The sequence below is a fragment of the Capra hircus genome, chromosome 20 (genome assembly GCF_001704415.2).
Source record: "Capra hircus breed San Clemente chromosome 20, ASM170441v1, whole genome shotgun sequence".
NCBI lineage: Eukaryota > Metazoa > Chordata > Mammalia > Artiodactyla > Bovidae > Capra > Capra hircus.
In genome coordinates this window covers 59,225,476-59,245,690 of record NC_030827.1, presented here as the reverse complement: position 1 = coordinate 59,245,690, position 20,215 = coordinate 59,225,476, and the positions used below count along the sequence as shown (strand labels likewise).

At 41.3% G+C, this 20,215-nt stretch overlaps 1 protein-coding gene across 1 annotated transcript in view; it reads right to left on the bottom strand.

The window, feature by feature from the left end:
• DNAH5 (dynein axonemal heavy chain 5) overlaps window positions 1-20,215 on the bottom strand; it is a 258,304-nt gene that overhangs the window by 152,649 nt on the left and 85,440 nt on the right. Inside the window, exons 33-38 of the mRNA XM_005694882.3 lie at window positions 18,495-18,707; window positions 16,910-17,134; window positions 15,297-15,469; window positions 2,851-3,029; window positions 2,269-2,456; window positions 1,741-1,935 (exon numbers count right to left, since the gene is read on the bottom strand). Of these exons, the coding sequence (XP_005694939.2) occupies window positions 1,741-1,935; window positions 2,269-2,456; window positions 2,851-3,029; window positions 15,297-15,469; window positions 16,910-17,134; window positions 18,495-18,707 (1,173 nt within the window). The remainder of the gene's footprint in view (window positions 1-1,740; window positions 1,936-2,268; window positions 2,457-2,850; window positions 3,030-15,296; window positions 15,470-16,909; window positions 17,135-18,494; window positions 18,708-20,215) is intronic.

Genomic DNA, 20,215 nt, shown 5'->3' with positions numbered 1-20,215 from the left:
TGCCTTATAAATATGTTCATTTGTACAATTTTTAGATTCCACATATAAGTGATATCATATGGCATTTGTCTTTCTCTCTCTGACCTAACTTGGTACAGTCACCTCTACGTCCATCCATGTTGCTGTGAATGACATTCTTTCATTCTTCTTTATGACAGAATATCTTCATTGACTAGGCTAAAGCCTTTGCCTGTGTAGATCACCAGAAACTGTGGAAAATTCTTAAAGAGATGGGAATACCAGACTACCTTACCTGCCTCCTATGAAACCTGTGTGCAGGTCAAGAAACAACAGTTAGATTCAGACATGGAAAAACAGACTGGTTCCAAATTAGGGAAAAAGTATGTCAAGGCTATATATTGTCACCCCGCTTATTTAACTTCTATGCAGAGTACATCATGCAAAATGCCAGGCTGGATGAAGCACAAGCTGGAATCAGGATTGCCAGGAGAAATATCAACAACCTCAGATATGCAGATGACACCAACCTTATGGCAGAAAGCAAGAGGAACTAAAGCCTCTTGATGAAGGTGAAAGTGGAGAGTGAAAAAGCTGGCTTAAAACTCAACATGCAAAAGACAAAGATCAATTCTGGTTTCCTCCATGTGATGGTATGGGGAGGGAGGTGGGAGCGGGGTTCAGGATTGGGAACACATGTACACCCGTGGCGGATTCATGTTGATGTATGGCAAAACCAATACAGTATTGTAAAATAAAATAAAGTAAAATTAAAAAAAAAAAGATCATGGCATCCAGTCCCATCAATTCATGGCAAATAGATGGGGAAACAATGGAAACAGTGACAGACTATTTTGGGGGGCTTCAAACTCACTGTGGACAGTGACTGCACCATGAAACTAAAAGACGTTTGCTCCTTGGAAGAAAAGCAGAGACAAAACTAGACAGCATATTAAAAAGCAGAGATTTTACTTTGCCAACAAAGGTCTATATAGTTAAAGCTATGGTTTTCCAGTAGTCATGTACAGATGTCAGAGCTGGACAATAAAAAAGACTGAACGTCAAGGAATTGATACTTTCAAACTGTGGTCCTAGAGAAGACTCTTGAGAGTCCCTTGGCAGCGAGGCAATCAAACCAGTCAATCCTGAAGGAAATCAGTCCTGAATACTCATTGGAAGGTCTGATGATGAAACTCCAATACTTTGGTGGTCACCTGATGCAAAGAGCCGACTCATTGTAAAATACCCTGATGCTGGGAAAAATTGAAGGCAGGAGGAGAAGGGGACAACAGAGGATGAGATGGTTGGATGGCATCACCGACTCAATGCACATGAGTTTGACCAAACTCCGGGAGATGGCAAAGGACAGGGAAGCCTGGCATGCTGCAGTCCATGGGGTCACAAAGAGTGGGACACAACTGGGCAACTGAACAACAACAAATATTGTGTTATATATGTATATATATACACTACATATTTTTCCATTCCTCTGTGAATGCACATTTAGTTTGCTTTCATGCCTTGGCTACTGTAAATAGTGCTACAATGAACACTGGGGTACATGTATCTTTTCAAATTATGCCCAAGAGTAGGATTGCCGGATCACATAGCAAGTCTAGTTTTAGTTTTCTGAGAAATCTCCATACTGTTTTCCACCGTGACTGCACCAACTTACATTCCCACAAACAATGTAAGAAGCTTCCTTTTTCTCCACACCCTCTCCAGAACAGAATAAAAATTTTCAACACGCCTAAATATATAGGGACCTTGAGAATCTCACACCTGCTTAGAAAGCTGCTCCTCACACAACTTATAGAGCGTGAAAAACTTCCTGGCCAAAACAATATTGTCAATAAAGCCACAACTGGCCAGCTTCACCCTGATGATAATCTGCCGGTCAGGGACCATCATGGCCACGGAGCGGAAGTTAATCTTCAAGTTTTCGGGGAGTTCCTGCCGCCCAGCGTAGCCAGGATTCTGTACAGAAAATAAAACTGAAGGATGAATGATACAATCATGGGGTAACAAGCACAATATATCAGCATACTATTAAAAGATTCATTATGCACACACAGCAAATCTGGAATAACAGCTGGAAACTTCATTTACATATCTCACCCTCCTTTTAACTGGAGAGACTAAGTCATGAGTTATTAATATGAGTTCTGTTTATCACCAAAGGCTTTCAAATAGGAGTGAAAATTACAAGCCCGATTCCCATTCATGGAAAATAAATGACAGGACAAGGGAGATACATGGAAACTGGGATAAGAAGGCTGAAGCTCAGTAGCTCCTCTTATGGTTCCTTACCATGGTTAGAAAAAGCCCAAATTCAGGGTTCATAGTTACATTATCTCCATCAGTAAAAATAAAAGATTTTTTATGCTCCTTTTTACATGTCAGAATAATAGAAATCTGCTGGGCTGCAACAGAGAGAACTGGTAGATCGATACGGTTAAATTCATCAAAACAACCCCAGGATCCAGACAGTGCCAGTCCTTCGAAGGGAAATTAAATAGAAAATCCAATTAGTACATCCAATTAGAAAGTCAAGAAAAAGAGCATTATGCAACTGTCAAGACAAACCAGAGTTAAATTTGTTCAAACATAAAGTTGAACAAATAGATCATATATTAAATGCCCCCAAAATAATTCACAATGTAACACTTTTTCACAATGTCAACACCCAACCTGCAGGGATAAAGGAACAGTACAAAGGCGAGTGATATTGATGTTCGACCCACACAACACTGGAAAGATTCAGGTTTTTCCAAAAGTTTTACAACGTTGGAAAATGACACTAAAATGCAGCCAGTTGTTGAAAAATAAATCTTAACAAGACAGTCCACCTTAGCTTACATTTTTCAGTGAATAAAAAAATATAACCCTCACCTTTAAAAATCCGTCCAAGTCCTCGGAAATCCATCTGATCCGAACAGTTGAAAACCACGACATATTTCCCAAGACACCGTCCCATATCTTTGGTCGTTTCTGTTTTTCCTGTTCCCGCAGGACCAGCAGGGGCACCCCCCATGCTCATGCCCAGAGCTTGAGCCAATGTGATGTAACACCTGGAAGGATGCAGGAATCACTAGAGCCACACCGTTGGCAGCTGCAAGAAGCCTCTGAGGCATCAGTGACATGATATTCACACAAAATTTAAAAAGGAAGATCCTGCCCATTGTCGCTACTTAACCTTTCCAGAACCTCACCCTAAAGTACACTTATCCTTAGGTATATTAACATGTGTTGAGGAAAAGGCAGTAGTCTAAGGTCAAACACATTTGAAAACTCTTAAAGATATTCAACAAGATTCCTTATGATCATGTATATTGACAACTTCCAGGTATGAAAAAGAATACATAGGATTTCCAAAACTTATTTGGCAACTTTTTCACAACTACCTATCAACAGCTAAACAAGAGTATTCTAGGAAACAGGGCCTGGCTTGCCAGGTGGCTCAGAGGTAAAGAATCCACCTGCCAATGCAGGAGATAGGAGTTCAGTCCCTGGGTCAAGAAGATCTCCTGGAGGAGGAAATGGCACCCCACTCCAGTACTCTCACCTGGAGAATTCCATGGACAGAGGAGCCTGGTGGGCTACAGTCCATGGGGTCACAAAGAGTCACATATGACTGAGTGCAAACACACACACACACACCATACACACACCACACACACCACACACACACCCCACACACACACACCATACACAAAATAGATTAATCCCTTTTTGAATCTAAGAATTTATAATTTGACCAACATGGGAACCAATGATCACAGGAGATTTAAATCACACATTGCTAAATAATCACACTTTAAATTTATTTCTGGAAGCATCTACTAAACCTGCAAATATCTTCTGCTGTATCTTACAGTATGATATTAACAAATAAAAGATTCTGGTGAGAGAGTCAAGAATACCTGTGAAGGAAAACAAGATAACTGATAACTTGCCAATGAGTCCTTCAATTTCCCAGCATCATCCACTGCTGTAAAAGGAGGTAATCTATAATATAATGCATTTTAGGGCTTTCTGATGGCCAGACTCAAAAGCTTTCATCTGGACTTGAAAAAATATTTCAGAGAAAATAAAGTGATTGTCCAGCAATAAAGCATGGGAATGAGCAGTGAGCACACCCACTGGAAGCCCCTAGGGTCTCAAATTTATTAGATCTGGGTTCATAGAAAGACAAATAAATGACTCAGTCCTGATGAAAAAATGAGCCTGGATTCACAGGAGGTAATGTGGGTGTAAAACCAGAAGGATGCCTGATCTCACTTTGATTCTGCCTTTCAACCCAGGTTCTTATCTTTCCTCTTGAACTTTTGTTATCCCTTCAGAGCAGTCTCTGTAATAAGAGCTAACATGATGTTATAATAGCTCTGACTGTTAGGGGAATAGCTCTGACTGTTAGTCCACTGGCTGAAACCACCCACCCTGGCCAGGCACCATAGTAACCATTTTTGTGAGTTATTTTATGACAGGAACTCCTGGTAAGGAACAGGGAACTAATAAGCCTCCACCAACTGGGAGAGTTCGAGAAAGGTCAAAAGGAGACACTATGTGTCTGACCACCTCCCAGAATCCTCCTCATTGGAATCCATTTTAACTGAACAATGTGGGCACCACCAGAGAGAACCCTGATTCAGAATGATTGGCCAAAGACAACCCGAAAGCTAATCCCATCACCATAAAACTCAAGACTGTGAGCCACGAGGCAGAGCAGTTCTCCTAGGTTCCCTTACCCTACCGCTCTCCACAGGGCACCCCATCCCAATAAAGTCTCTTGCTTTGCCAGCACGTGTGTCTCCTCAGACAATTCATTTCCAAGTGCTAGACAAGAGCCCACTCTCAAGCCATAGAAGGGGTTTTCCTTCCTTCCACACAACTAAACTATGTCATTTAAACCCCACTAAACCCTGTGGGGAAGTCAGTTATGGTCCTCATTTTATAGATAAGGAGAAATGCTTAGATGGAATAGTTTTTCCCGGGGTCACAGCAGTGGGGGAGCTGAGATTTGAGTCAGTTTTTGTGGCCAATAGCCCTCTCGCTTCCCACTAATAGGACAGCCCCACACTCTCAGGGTAAGGAATAAATCTCCAAGAACTATGGCCACCCAGATGCTCTGTCTTGCAAAGATCCTTCTTTATTATGGGATCATTTGGGTTTATATTTAAACTGAAGAAGTGGCAAGCTATTAGACTGTCAGAAAGAAATCCCATTATTTGCATTAAAAATGGGCATCCACGCTAGGTGATTTCTTCAAAAGGGGGGATTTCAGTCCAACTGATACTAAGCAGGACCCTGTGGGGGTACTGGGCACAAAAGCCTTTCTGTGTTCCCCATGTCTTGAAGACAGGAACTAGGCTTCATTCAGCCTCCAAGACCTTCCCTGAGTTCCAAGGGGCAGATTCAAGCAGTTGTTAAACAGGGAAGGGATGGAACATGGCGACAAAGGAGGAAGAGTCAAGAGTAACAGGAGTGCAACCTTGGGGCAGAGTCCTGGTTCCCTGTCAAGAGTTACATGTAACAATATCTTTGAGCTGCCTTGCAGATGTTGAAACGCCCACCAGGTAGAAGAAGATAAAATGGTATGGTGCCCACAAGCACACAGACTGCAGCCCAGTTGGAATCAGAAGGTTCATGATGCTGACTTCCACTTATCTTGGCAGCAACCAATGAGAAGAAGATCCACAAACTGATGAGGATCTCTTTGAATCATGAATATAAAACTTATCACTAGCCCCTCCAGGTTACTCACAGTTTTGAGGACATTACCCTGCTATGGCGCCCTTTGCTTGGCAAAGCAATAAAGCTATTCTTTTCTATTTCACCCAAAATTCCACCTCTGAGAATTAATTAGGTGTTGGGGAATGGAGGCTGGATTTGGCTTCAGAACCACTATGCTGGCACCCAAACCCTCTAGGACTCGCCTTTCAGAGGCAAGCGTGGATTGCCAGAGCATTTTCATGTGCCTGTTGACATGACTCTCCCCAGAGCATCCTACATGTATGCCTACCTCAGCCCTCCCTCTCTGCTTTCCTATCTCTTTGGCTGCTTTCAAAAATGTCACCATTCATGAAGGGCTTTGGATTTTTATATGATCTAGTAGCTTTTAGCGGCCAGGTGGCACTAGCAATAAAAAGAATCTGCCTGATAATGGAGGAGATGCAAGAGATGCAGGTTTGGCCCCTGGGTCAGGAAGATCCCCTGGAGTAGGAAACAGCAACCCACTCTAGTATTCTTGCCTGGAGAATCCCATGGACAGAGGAGCCATGGGCTACAGTCCATAGGGTGGCAAAAAGTCAGATACGATTAAGCACACATAGACACACACACACAGCAACTCTGCTATAGTTTCCTGCCTCCCTACTAGAGGACCATAAGCTCTCTGCTGTCAGGAACTAGGTCTAGTTCACACTTTTACCCCCAGCCACTTGCCTAACCTGACACCTCGTATTCTAGGAACATTTGTGAATAAGTGGCTTGAACTGGTCCAGCCGTACCCTCATCTGCTTCCTTTTGTCCCAGAAGCTACTGGAATCAGAGGTGCAGAATCTGACCACGGCACCAAATGAACAATGATCAACTCCACGACTCAGGGCTCATTAGCACGCAATTGTCATATTAGGTATTCATAGCTCTCTAGACACATTTCACCAGACATAAACCAGAAGTGAGTTTATTATTAAACAGTATTGATTCTAAAATGCTGAAAAAGTTGCCAACACAACAGGCGTCCATGAAGCAGGAAGTCAATTTTCTTTGCTGAGAACTTGGTTTAATTATAGACTATTTAATTATAGGACATGCTTAAGCAGATATGAAAGTAAAGGTTGGCAAAGAGTTTGTTATCAGTGATTAACTAAATATCGAAAACACAACCCAATCAAAAAATGGACGGAAGACCTAAACAGACGTTCTTCCAAAGAAGACATACAGGCACATGAAAAGATACTCAATATTGTTAATTATTAATGAAATGCAAGCCAAAACTGCAATAGGCATACCTCACACAGATCAGAACAGCCACCATTAATGATGGCCAGTACAGTAATGAATGCTGGGGAAGGTGTGAGAAAAGGGAACCTTCCCACACTGTGGGCAGGAATGTAAATTAGTGCAGCCACTATGGAAAACAGTCTGGAGGGTCCTTAAAAAACTAAAAGTAGAGTTACCATATGGTCCAGCTATCCCACTCTAGAGCATATATCCTGAAAAGATGAAAACTCTAATTCAAAAAGACACATGCACCCCAACATTCTTAGCAGTGCTATTTGCAGCAGCCAAGACATGGAAACAAGCCAAGTGTGCATCAACTAATGACTGGCTTAAGAAGGTGTAGGGTGTATACATATATATGTATATATACTGGAATATTATTCATTTATTTTAAAAAATGGAATAGTACCACATGCAACAATGTGGATGGACTTAGAGAATATTATACTTACTGCAGTAAGTCAGAGAAAGACAAATACTATATCACTTTTGTGTAATCTAAAAATAATATGATTGAATCATATTATTAATTATATTAATTAATTATAATATAATATATTAATTATTAATATAATTAATTAATTGTATTATGAATACAATTGTATGCAAAACAGAAATAGACTCACAGACATAGAAAACAAATTTATGGTAACCAAAGGGGAGAGAAAGGGAGGGACAAATTATGGGATTAACTGACATATGCTACTGTACATAAAATAGACAAGCCAAAAGTATTTACTGTATAGCACAGGGAATTATATTCAATATTTTGTAATAACCTATAATGGAATATAATCTGAAAAAAATAATAAATTTGCTTTACACTTGAAACTAACACAATATTATAAATCGATTGTACTCAAATTGTAAAAATTCTAAACAAAAAAGAAAAGTAATAGTCATGTTAACATTATTAATGATAATTTAGATTAACTCGGTGGCAGGCCCAGTGCTGGGTCCCAACCTACAGTACCTCCAGTCCACACAATGATTGCAAAAGAAGAGAATCAGAAAGGTTCGCTGTCCTGGCCAACACTACACAGTACAGTGGCCAAGACCCAGATAAAACTCAGGGAAGCTATGAGAATATGTCAGAGAAACATACACATTACGAGGACTGTCTGCCTTTTTTATTAAGAAGCCAAAATGCCTTCATCCGTCTTCAATCTCTGCTGCCCTCCGTCTTAAGTGACAGGTACTAAGACTGCCTCCAGTCTTCTCGACTTGTGTTCAAAAGTAAAAAAAGGACTGCTCATGAAAAATAGCGTGAGCTATTAGAAAAAGGCAGTATATGTTTTTAGCATATTTATTGACTATTTTATCCTCTGAAATATTTGCAGCTCCATCCACACGACATTAGGCTTCCCAGACACAACTGCTATCAACTTTGTTGAATTTTCACAGAGCAGTGCGTGAAAAGCTGAGAAGACACCAAGTATTAATCCTAGTGAGTAATTCTTTGTAAAATGGCAGCCAATCTTGCAATGGACTTGCAGTGACTCACTTCTACCATAATCAACTCAGAGTAAAAACAAACAAGTGAACATTTATCATGAAACACATTGACACAAACTTCAGAATCACCTCCACTTATTAACTTATAAATACCCACTTTGCTTTTAAAGTTCCCAAGTTTTCTGATACAGAAAGATGTACAAGATAATGAATACAGTGAAAAAATCAAGTCACAGAAAAGTTTGTATAATCGAATACCTTTATGTGAAAGTAAGATTTTTGACATATAAGCATTTATAATTTCTTAGAAAATAAACTATTAATCATTGAAAAATAGAAGAAAATTTCCCCTCACACTTTAAACTCTATCTTTCTGTACTATTTAAGTTCTTTACCACAAAAATGCAACTTTAAAAATAAACATTTTTCGATTTATTCGGGAAATGTTATTTAGAACCTGTTATGCTACAGAAGAAGCTTGAAAGTCCCTTGGACAGCAATGAGACCAAACCAGTCAATCCTAAGGGAAATCAACCCTGAATACTCATTGGAAGGACTGATGCTGAAGCTGAAGCTGCAATAATTTGGCCACCTGATGTGAAAAGCTGACTCATTGGAAAAGATCCTGATGCTGGGAAGAGAAGGGAGCGACAGAGGACAAGATGGTTGGATGGTATCACAGATTCAGTAGACGTGAACTTGGGCAAACTCCGGGATATGGTGAGGAACAGACAGGCCTGGCATGCTGCAGTCCATGGGGTCACAAAAAGTCAGACAAAACTGAGCAACTGAACAACAGCAACAAATGGAACAGAAGTGTTCTAGGAGCAGCGAATAAATCACAAAAAGTCTATACGTTATAGAACTGATATCCTAAAGGAAGGAAATAAACTATTTAAAAATAGAAAACAGAAAAAAATAAAGCTGGGTTAGGGAGTATGGGGTGGGGATTGCTGATTCAAATGTGTCAGGACCGAAGACCCATGTGCAGAGACACCTGATCAGAGACCTGGAGGAGAGGAAGTGAGCTATGCCAGTGTCACAGGGGAAAGGGTTCCAGGTGAAGGCAACAGTGAGTGCAAAGGTCCTGAGGCAGCTGTGTGCTGAGACTGCTCAAGAAACAGCCAGGGAACAAGCGGCTGGAGCTGAATGAGGAAGGAGAGACAGTAGGCAGCAGGGACCCATCATGGCAGGTCACAGAAGTGAATGCAAGGACACTGCTGTCACCTTGGGTGAGACCGAAAGACAGGAGAAAGATCAAGGCAAAAGGATGACAGGATATGGCTAATATTCCAGCATCTGAATTGAGAAGACTGTCGGGAACAATGGCAAAAGCAGAAGACCAGATAAAAGACTACTGCAATCATCCAGCCTAGAGATGATGGTGGCTGAGACTGTGATAACAGCAAAGGGGAGAAAAGTGGTCACATCCTAGGTGAATTCTGAAAGTGTCGGTGACCAAACTTCATGACAGATTGGATAATAAAGTGAGAGAAAAAGAAGGGCATCAAGGATGCTCCAAGGATTTTGGTTTGAGCAACTGAAGGATGGAATCGCCATTTGCAAAGATGGAGAAGATGGCAGGAGAGCAGGTTTATGAGGGGACGAGCAAACATAAGTGTGAATTCCCAGTACGCATTTGAGTAAACATGTCATGTAGGCAAGTGGCTGTATGTGTCTGGAGTTCAAGGGAAGAAGCCCCGGCAGGGTTCAAGACTGGGGAGTCCACATCTAGATGATACTCAAAACCACGTGAGATCATCTCAGGAGTATAGATGGAAAAGAGAGGAGCCCTGGTGTGCTCTGTGCTTAGAAGTCAGGAGACTGGAGAGGAACCACAGGAGAGTATATGAAGGGACAGGCAGAACAGAAGGAACCAGGGGTGTCATGACCTGGAAGCCACATGAAGGAAAGGCATCAGAAAGGAGAGAGTGGGACTTCCCTGGAGGTCCAGTGGTCGAGAATCTGCCTGTGAATGCAGGCGGCGTGGGTTTGATCCTTGCTCTGGGAAGATCCCACATGCCACAGGGCACTAAAGCCTGAGTGCCACAGCTACTGAAACTCACACGCCTAGAGCCTCTGCTCTGCAACAGAGAGGCCACTGCAAAGCCCATTCACAACAGCTAGGGAGTAGCCCCCACGCCCCACAACTAGAGAAAAGCCCGCTCAGCAGTGGAAACCCAGCACAGCCAAACACACATGAAGAAATTAAACAATTCATTAATTGGAAAGGGAGAGAGTGGCCATCTGTGTAAACACTGCTGACTGGTCAAGGAAGGGCAGAACTAAAAATGACCGCTGGATTCGGCAACACGAAGATCTGGGTGACGGCCCTCCCAGGGGAACAAAGTGTGATGTGCAGAATAATGGCACCCCCAAAACACATCCATGTGCTAATCCTTGACAACACATTCCCTGCAAACATGACTGGTCAAGGAAGGGCAAAACTAAAAATGACCACTGGATTTGGCAACACGAAGGTCTGGGTGACGGCTCCACCATCACCCAAGAAAGTATGATGTGCAGAAAAACTGCCCCCCAAAAAACTATCCAAGTCCAATCCCTGCAAACACATTCCCTTACACAGCTAAAGGGACTTAGAAGATGCAATTAATGTGAAAGGCCTTGATATGGGGAGGTAATCCTGGGTTAGAAGTGGACCCTATCTAATCTCATGAGTTCTTGAAAAGGGGAAGAGGGAAGCAGAAGAGTGGGTGAGAGACATGAGATGGGGAAAGATCAGACAGGTCTCAACTCATGGTTGTGGCTGTGAAGAGGGAGGAAGGGGCCAGAAGACAAGGTAAACAGCAGCCCCCCAACGCTGGGAACAGCCCTCAGCTGACAGTCAGCAGGGAAGTGGCGGCAAAGGTCCTGCAACCACCAAGAGAAAGAATTCTACCAACCAAATGAAACAACAAGGGTCAGAGTCTCTCCAGAGACCCCAGAGAGAGCACACTTCTGCTGATGCCTAAGGTTAGTCCAACAAGATGTGCGTCAGACTTCTGACATATGGAAACCCAAAGTAATTGATCTGTGTGGTTTAAGCTTCTAAATGCTTGGTCATTTGTTATGACAGCAATAGAAACTAATACACAGAGCCTGAATGGAGTGAATTCAAGGTCAAATAGGTGGACAAAAACTGCATTTTTGAAACAGAGACATAGAGATGTAGAGAGCAAACATATGGACACTAAGGTGGAAAGGGGGGTGGGGTGAATTGAGAGATCGGGACTGACATATACACAGTACTGATAAAACGTATTAAGTAGAAAGCTAATGAGAATCTACTGTACAGCACAGGGAACTCTATTTAATGCTCTATAGTGACCTAAACCGGAAGGAAAATCAAAAAAGAAGGGATACATGTAGCTGATTTGGGGCCTCCCAGGTGGCTCAATGGGTAAAGAATCTCCCTGCAGAGCAGGAGCTGTAGAGACATGGGTTTGATTCCTGGGTCAGGAAGATCCCCGGGAGGAGGGCATGACAACCCACTCCAGTATCCTTGCATGGGAAATCCCATGGACAGAGGAGCCTGGCGGGGTTGCAAAGAGTCAGACACAACTGAAGCGACTTATCTGATGAAGCAGGCATAGCTGATTTACTTTATCATACAATAGAAATTAACACAACATTACAAAGTAACTATACTATACTCCAATAAAATTTAAGTCTTAAAAACTGCTTTTGAGGAGTTTTGATGTCAGCACAGAAATGGGAAGGAAACCAGAGCTTCGCAGTAGGATTTGCTGTCTGGAAGCAATTATAGCACGCTGTACATTGATGAGAATGATCCAGTAGAAAGTGAAAATTATTGATGCTCCCAGAGACAAAATAGCTGCGTCAGCAGAGGCGCTGACTTTGGATGCCAGCACAAAATCCATCCCATAAACCGAGAGAGGGAGTGGATGGCACAGGGCCAGGTCCCTTGGTTGGCAGACGTGACGAGCAACGAGTGCAGGCCCTTTTATCTTCTCAGCGAAACAGAAACGAGGACTTGGGTAGAGAAAAGAAGAGAGGAAAAGGTTTGAGGTTTGAAAGGACAGACAGTGTGAAATAACTTTTACAGGTGTTTCAAGGGATTCTCTGCCTTTTGTCACTATTCACCTCTATACTTCAAAGAGGAAAACTCCAAACAAACGTCTGGCAGTATCCAGGGGAAACCACCTTTGATGAGACATAAGAAGGAATACAGAGCATGAAGACAAGACAGCGTGGGGGAAAGGACACAGTGAAACCTCCTGCTACTCCTCCATCCTCCGGTAAAAGTGAGCAGTTCATTTGGTATCATGACTGAGCGGAAGGTGCAATCTGGCAAACAGGGTTATTACGTCAAACTTTTAAATTTTGTCTGATCATATATATATATATATGCATGCGTGCTTCAGTCATGTTCAGCTCTTTGCAACACTATGGAATGTATCCCCCAGGCTCCTCTGTCCATGGGATTCTCCAGGTAAGAATACTGGAGTGGGTTGGTATGTCCTCCTCCAGGGGATCTTCCCGACCCAGGGATCAAATCTGTGTCTCCTACGTCTCTTGCATTCGTGGGTAGGTTCTTTACCACTAGCGCCACCTGGGACGCCCATATGTGTGTATACACACACACACACACACACACACACAGACACACACACACACACGGCATGACATATGGGATCTTACTACCCCAAGGGATTGGACCACACCCCCCTGCATTGGAAGCTTGGAATCTTAATCTTAACCACTGGACCAGGGATAATATTTTCAATCTAACAGCCCAGAGGTTCACTCTGTAAAATGACTGGTATTCAGGTCAGCTTCTCCTTAAGCCAAATGTTGATTTTAACACTCACCTATTTGGTTCAAAATAAGTATCAAAAGCATCCCTGAACAGCCATATATAATGGGTAGATGCCACCAAGTTCAAATCAGACTATTAGCCACGGAGAAAGGACCTCTGGAGATAACCTGGTTCATCTTATAGATGAAGAAACCAGGTCCAGAGAAGCTACATGGTGGCTCTGGCTAACACAGCGGTTAATAACAGGCAGGGGGCAGGACAGGTCAATGTCCACCCCATCACTTCTCACCAGTGCATGCATTCACACTCAGTCATGTCCGACTCTTTGCGACCCTATGGACTGAACCCACCAGGTTTCTCTGTCCGTGGAGTTCTCCAGGCAGGAATACTGGAGTGGGTTGCCGTTTCCTGCTCCAGGGCATCTTCCTCTAAACCGGGAATGGAACCTGCATCTCTTATGTTTACTGCACTGGCAGGCAGGTTCTTTATCACTGAGCCACCAGAAACCAGCATTCACATTTAATTTCTTTCCTGCTTAAAAAAAAAGAAAAACACCTTTATTGCCTCTGTAATGATAAAAGTGCCACAGACCCCTGATGCAGCCCCCAAAACCCATGGTGATTTGCACTTGATACACAGCAATGAATTCACTTTTTTTTCCCTTTGATGTCCACTGTTATATGCAGGTCAGGAAGCAACAGTTAGAATGGGACAGGGAACAACAGACTGGTTCCAAATAGGAAAAGAAGTACGTCAAGGCTGTATATTGTCACCCTGCTTATTTAACTTCTATGCAGAGTACATCATGAGAAATGCTGGGCTGGAAGAAGCACAAGCTGGAATCAAGATTGCTGGGAAAAATATCAATAACCTCAGATATGCAGATGACACCACCCTTATGGCAGAAAGTGAAGAGGAACTAAAAAAGCCTCTTGATGAAAGTGAAAGAGGAGAGTGAAAAAGTTGGCTTCAAGCTCAACATTCAGAAAACGAAGATCATGGCATCTGGTCCCTTCACTTCATGGGAAATAGATGGGGAAACAGTGGAAACAGTGTCAGACTTTATTTTGGGGGGCTCCAAAATCACTGCAGATGGTGACTGCAGCCATGAAATAAAAAGACACTTACTCCTTGGAAGGAAAGTTATGACCAACCTAGATAGCATATTCAAAAGCACAGACATTACTTTGCCAACAAAGGTCTGTCTAGTCAAGGCTATGGTTTTTCCTGTGGTCATGTATGGATGTGAGAGTTGGACTGTGAAGAAAGCTGAGCATCAAAGAATTGATGCTTTCGAACTGTGGTGTTGGAGAAGACTCTTGATAGTCCCTTGGACTGCAAGCAGATCCAACCAGTCCATTCTGAAGGAGATCAGCCCTGGGATTTCTTTGGAAGGAATGATGCTAAAGCTGAAACTCCAGTACTTTGGCCACCTCATGCGAAGAGTTGACTCATTGGAAAAGACTCTGATGCTGGGAGGGATTGGGGGCAGGAGGAGAAGGGGACGACCGAGGATGAGATGGCTGGATGGCATCACGGACTTGCTGGACGTGAGTCTGAGTGAACTCCAGGAGATGGTGATGGACAGAGAGGCCTGGTGTGCTGCGATTCATAGGGTCGCAAAGAGTCGGGCACGACTGAGCGACTGAACTGAACTGAACTGAGGTCATTTAGGGCTTCCCAGGTGGCACAGCGGTAGAGGAACCACCTGCCAATGCAGGAGACACAAGAGACATGAGTCTGATTAGGGAGATCCCCTGGAGGAGGAAATGGGAACCCACTCCAGTATCCTTGCCTGGAAAATCCCATGGGCACAGGAGCCTGGTGGGCTAGAGTCCATGGGGTCACAGAGAGTCAGCAGCAGGGGTCATTTACACTTAGTGTCTGTAAGATGGAAGGCAAAGGAACCAAAGTCTGTTTCAGTCACAAGCCTCCTAAACCCCCTGTGAAGATACATGGGTAAAGCTCAAAACACCGAATTTCAAAGAGTTTTGTATAAAAGAGGCCATCAGTCAAAATCCGCTGCCCACCTGGAGAGAATGAAAATGTGGGAGGTAGGGGAGAGAGAGGCTGAGGAATCATAGAATCCTTCCATCACCTGTCTGTGAGCGGTGTTATGACAAGCCTGTCAGTGCAGCCTAGAAATTCATTCTGGTAGATGAAGGGCACGTCCGTGATGTGAACCATCATCTTGTCAGAATCTTCGTTAAAATAAAATCTGCACTGTTTCAGCCACTCAAAGTCCGAAGGGCTCTTGATATGCATGTGACACTGAAATGCAGAAGGTGTATATTAAAACCGAGAGGGAAACCATTCATTAACTATACACATCAGCATCCAGGTAGATCAGAATGTGGAGTAATGGAACTCAGAGACAACCCAGCTGGCTGGGAGATGTCAATTACATCACCATCCAACCCATTCATTCATTGATCAGCAAAAACAACAACAACAAAAAAGAGATACTTTCAAAGATATGAGAAAAGGAAAATTCAAGAGAAACACTTAATTGTACCCCTCAATTCAAATAACATGCTCTATTTTAATAGTAAGATGCTCATATCTTAAATTTCATTCTTCAATGCCCAATGCCACAGTCCTAACCAGGAAATACAATCTATGGAAACCATTTTTGGCTTACCAAGATAGAACTAAACAATCTCATCAGGGGGAAAAAAAAAGTCATCTCTTCTGGTAATAACGAAGTACATTGTTGGGGGCTTTACAATCCATTAATTATCCTTGCTAGGATTTGAAGCAGGCCAAAATTTCTAACATCTAAATGGCAGATTATTGCCCAGCAATGCTTCTGTATGAATTTTTTTAACCAAAATTTTAAGCCACTTTAATCATTTTTTTTTACAAGTAAGAAATCTAAAATTACCCTGAGCCCTTTATTTCTCAGAAAGGCAAACAGTGTGCTTAACTATTAGGAGAGGAGATTAGCACATAACAGCCTCAATGTGCCACCTTTATTTCCATTACATCAGAACCAGCCTTTCATAATCTTTTTTACATAATGGGGTGAGACATGATCCAGAAAATTATTATGAAAATAAGAGCTTCATGCCTCTTATCTAATGTCATATTTTACAGTAGAGGGCAAATTTCATTTCACATTTCCTATTCTCTACAGCTACCAAACTCTCTTTCTCATCCCTGCTCTTTCTTTAAAGGCAAAAGTCTGCATGACAACTGAATGTCACAAACTACATGAGGAAAGACCATTTGCAATCAACGAATGCAGCAAAACTGGTTACATATGTGATTTATGTTAGTAAAAACCCTCAAAACTACTAAGCAGTTCTACTAGCAATGTCACTTATTATTTCTGCATCAAGAGATTAGTCTTCAATTTAATAACCAAAAGAAGCGTAAGACAAGTGAAAGCTCTCGATAACGCTACATGACATTTCAGCATTAAAAATGATCATGAAAAGAATTTCAAAATAAAGTCTAATTGCCTCCATAACACCTTAGCTGAGATCATCAGAAAATGGCCAAAATTTCGGCTAAAGACTGACAAGAAAATCTGACAATTTCTCTTCATAAAGATGCCTCTTTGCCTGAATTGTATCTTTTCTTTGAATTCATTCACACTATTCCTGGTGGGTAAACACAGATAGTGTCTACTTCTTAATGTATAAGAAGTATTTTCCTTTTTAAAATTTTTTTCTTCTGTATATGCCACAGCATTTATAAAGCATTTACCAGGTCATCAAAGATATCTCGTTGGTGCACATGAATAGTAATCAGAGTCTCATATTTAACTCGCTCCACGGAGCTCAGGTCCTTGGTTGTCACGTCTATCAATGTGTTCAGTAGCTCCAGGAAAGACTGATTGGTTTTCTGCATGATTTTTTTATCAAACTTGGCATTTCTAAGGGCCTCTTCTGAATCCCGTGTCCATATCATTTGAATTCCTAATAATCCAACCTTATGGAAACAAAAAAGGGTTTATGAGTGTTATGCCATATGAATATATTTAAACAGAAATTACAACAGTTTTGATTATTATGCAAACGTCAAGCCATCCTGTATTATACCAGCTTGATGGGCTGCTTCAAGAAAACTCTATGCATATTGAGTTGATGGGAAACTCTATGCATATTGTTTACCTGACAAACACATACAGCCTTGTGACGTGGCTACAATTTTTTCATCTCACTTTAAGCCATACCTCTCCCCCCATAGATTTTAAGTTACTGACACAGAAAGAATATGTCTTCAACCTACTTTCATCAAACCAACAAACGGTTTATACACTGTAATCACAAAATCCTTATCGATCACATCACTAAGGAAATATCACTTTCTGTATTTTATTGCTAAATGTATTTGTCATTTTTCTAGTAAAACACAGGACATTTTATGATTTATGTACTAAAGGCATTCAGTAGGAAAAAACTATTTTAAATTTGTATGACAAAACCAATACAATATTGTAAAGTAATTAACCTCCAATTAAAATAAATAAATTTATATTTTAAAAAAAGAAATTATATTCACTCCCACTCCTTTGCTGCCCAGCACATAGGATCGTTGGCACCATCTTTCTAGATTCCATGTATATATGCATTAATATATGATATTTGTCTCCTCTTTCTGACTTACTTCAGGTGAGGGTGGGTTGCTTTGAGAGAATAATATTGAAACATATACAATACCATATGTAACACAGATAACTAGTGGGAGTTTGATGTATGATGCAGGGCACCCAAAGCCAGTGCTCTGTGGAAGGAGGAGGTAGGGAGAAAGGAAAGATGGGGGTTCAGGAGGAGGGAACACATGTATGCCTATGGCCGATTCATGTTGATATATGGCAAAAATTATCACAATATTGTGAAGTAATTACCCTCCAATTAAATTTTTAAAAAGGAAAATACTTTTTACATATTAAAAAAAGAAAATATACCAATATTTCTATAGCACAAATATATACATCTATAAATATATATGCGTAAACATAGATACATAACAGCAACAATCTGTAGTTGAAATCTTTAAACTTATCTATATTTAACAAATTCTTACGAAAATCTCAATATTGTTCTGGAGTTAAATTATAGTCAGTTGTGTCATTTATAATAGACAACAAATAAGATCTAAAATGACTTTTCTGTGCATGGGGATGACCCAGAGAGATGTTACGGGGAGGGAGGTGGGAGGGGGGTTCATGTTTGGGAATGCATGTAAGAATTAAAGATTTTAAAATTTAAAAAATAAAAAAATAAAATAAAATAAAATGACTTTTCTGTTAAAAAAAAAAAATACTTTCCAATTTCAATACACTGACCTGAGCAGGGAAGGAAGAAAGAAATTCAATCAGTTGGAAACCTGTTTCTTGAATATTTGCTGCTGCCTGGCGAATCACAAGATGTAATGAGGCCTGAGATTCCTCCAGGAGAGAATTAAGCCAAACTTCCACATTGCCCTCTGCCATCACGGGTTTATGCAATTCAACTGTCTCGCCCTCTCGAGAGGAAATTGACAGAATGCGATCATAGATCTGTGTTAGAAGCCCAAGAAAAGCTATATTTATATAAAGAATGAATTTCTCCATTGCCCTCTTGTCAATGTTATCCTTCCTGTAGAAATTTAAGCTATACATTATAAAATAAAAGGCAAAGTATGATACAAATTCAATTTCAAGACAATTTTTTCAAAAGATGGCCATGAAATCAAAAAGGGAATACTAAATCAATTTCAAATACTCTATGCTTAAGAAGGAAAATTTTGTTTTGTAAGAGAAATATTCAATACAAATGTGATAATCAAAAAGTCTCTAAAGTTTCCCCAGATGAAACGGGACCCTCTGAGAGTCAGCCATCCATACCACCAGCTTATCAAGTTGAGCTTAGCAATCACCTGGTCAAAATGATCAATGCAAACATCCCACATGGTGATTCCAATTCTACACTAAACATTATGCTCTTTACAGAGGCTGTTGGTTGCACATAATATACTCTAATGCAAACCCAGCTCCTAGTCTGGTGATATCACTTGTATTTACATGCAGTATGGCATAATGAGAATGTCTGCAGCATTTGGAGTTCAAAACACAGTTCAGGTGGTGCTGCGCTATCCACTGACTGTGCAGTGTTGGAAGACAGATATCTGAGACTAAACTTCCTGTCTCCAATTAGTCATTAAAAATCCTGCCTGTCTTACTTTCCTACTCACCTTACCAGCCATTCATGCCAATTAAACAAAATATAGTTGGCTCTCCACATCCATGAGTTCCAAATCCAAGAACCCAAACAACGTCTGATCAACAATATTTGGGAAAAAAAATCCAGAAAGTTCCAAAAAGCAAAACTTGAATTTGCCACATGCTGGCAACTATTTACACAGGGTTTACATTATATGGTAAATAATCTAGGGACCATGCATTGTTGTTGTTCAGTCACTTAGCTGTGTCCAGTTCTTTGCGATCCTGTGGACTACAGCACACCAGGCTCCACTGTCCTCCACCATCTCCTAGAGTTTCCTCAAATTCGTGTCCGTTGAGTCACTGATGCTATCTAACCATCTCATCCGCTACTTTCCCCTTCTCTTTTGGCCTCAGTCTTTCCCAGCATCAGGGTCTTTTCCAGTGAGTCAGTTTGCATTACATGGCCAAAGAATTGGAGCTTCAGCTTCAGTATCAGTCATTCCAATGAATAGTCAGGGTTTTTTTCCTTTAGGATGGACTGGTTTGATCTCCTTGCTGTCCAAGGGATTCTCAAGAGTCTTCTCCAGCACCACAATTCAAAGCTAACAGCTCTTCAGTGCTCAGCCTTCTTTAGGATCCAACTCTCACATCCATACATGACAACTGGAAAAACCATAGCTTTGTCTATACAGACCTTTGTCAGCAAAGTGATGTCTTTGCTTTTTAACATGCTGTCTAGGTTTGTCATAGCTTTCCTTCCAAGGAGCAATGCATAGGTATATTCAAATACTACTACATTTTATATAAGAAACTTAAGCCTTCACAAATTTTGGTATTCTCTGGTGTCCTAGAACCAATCCTCT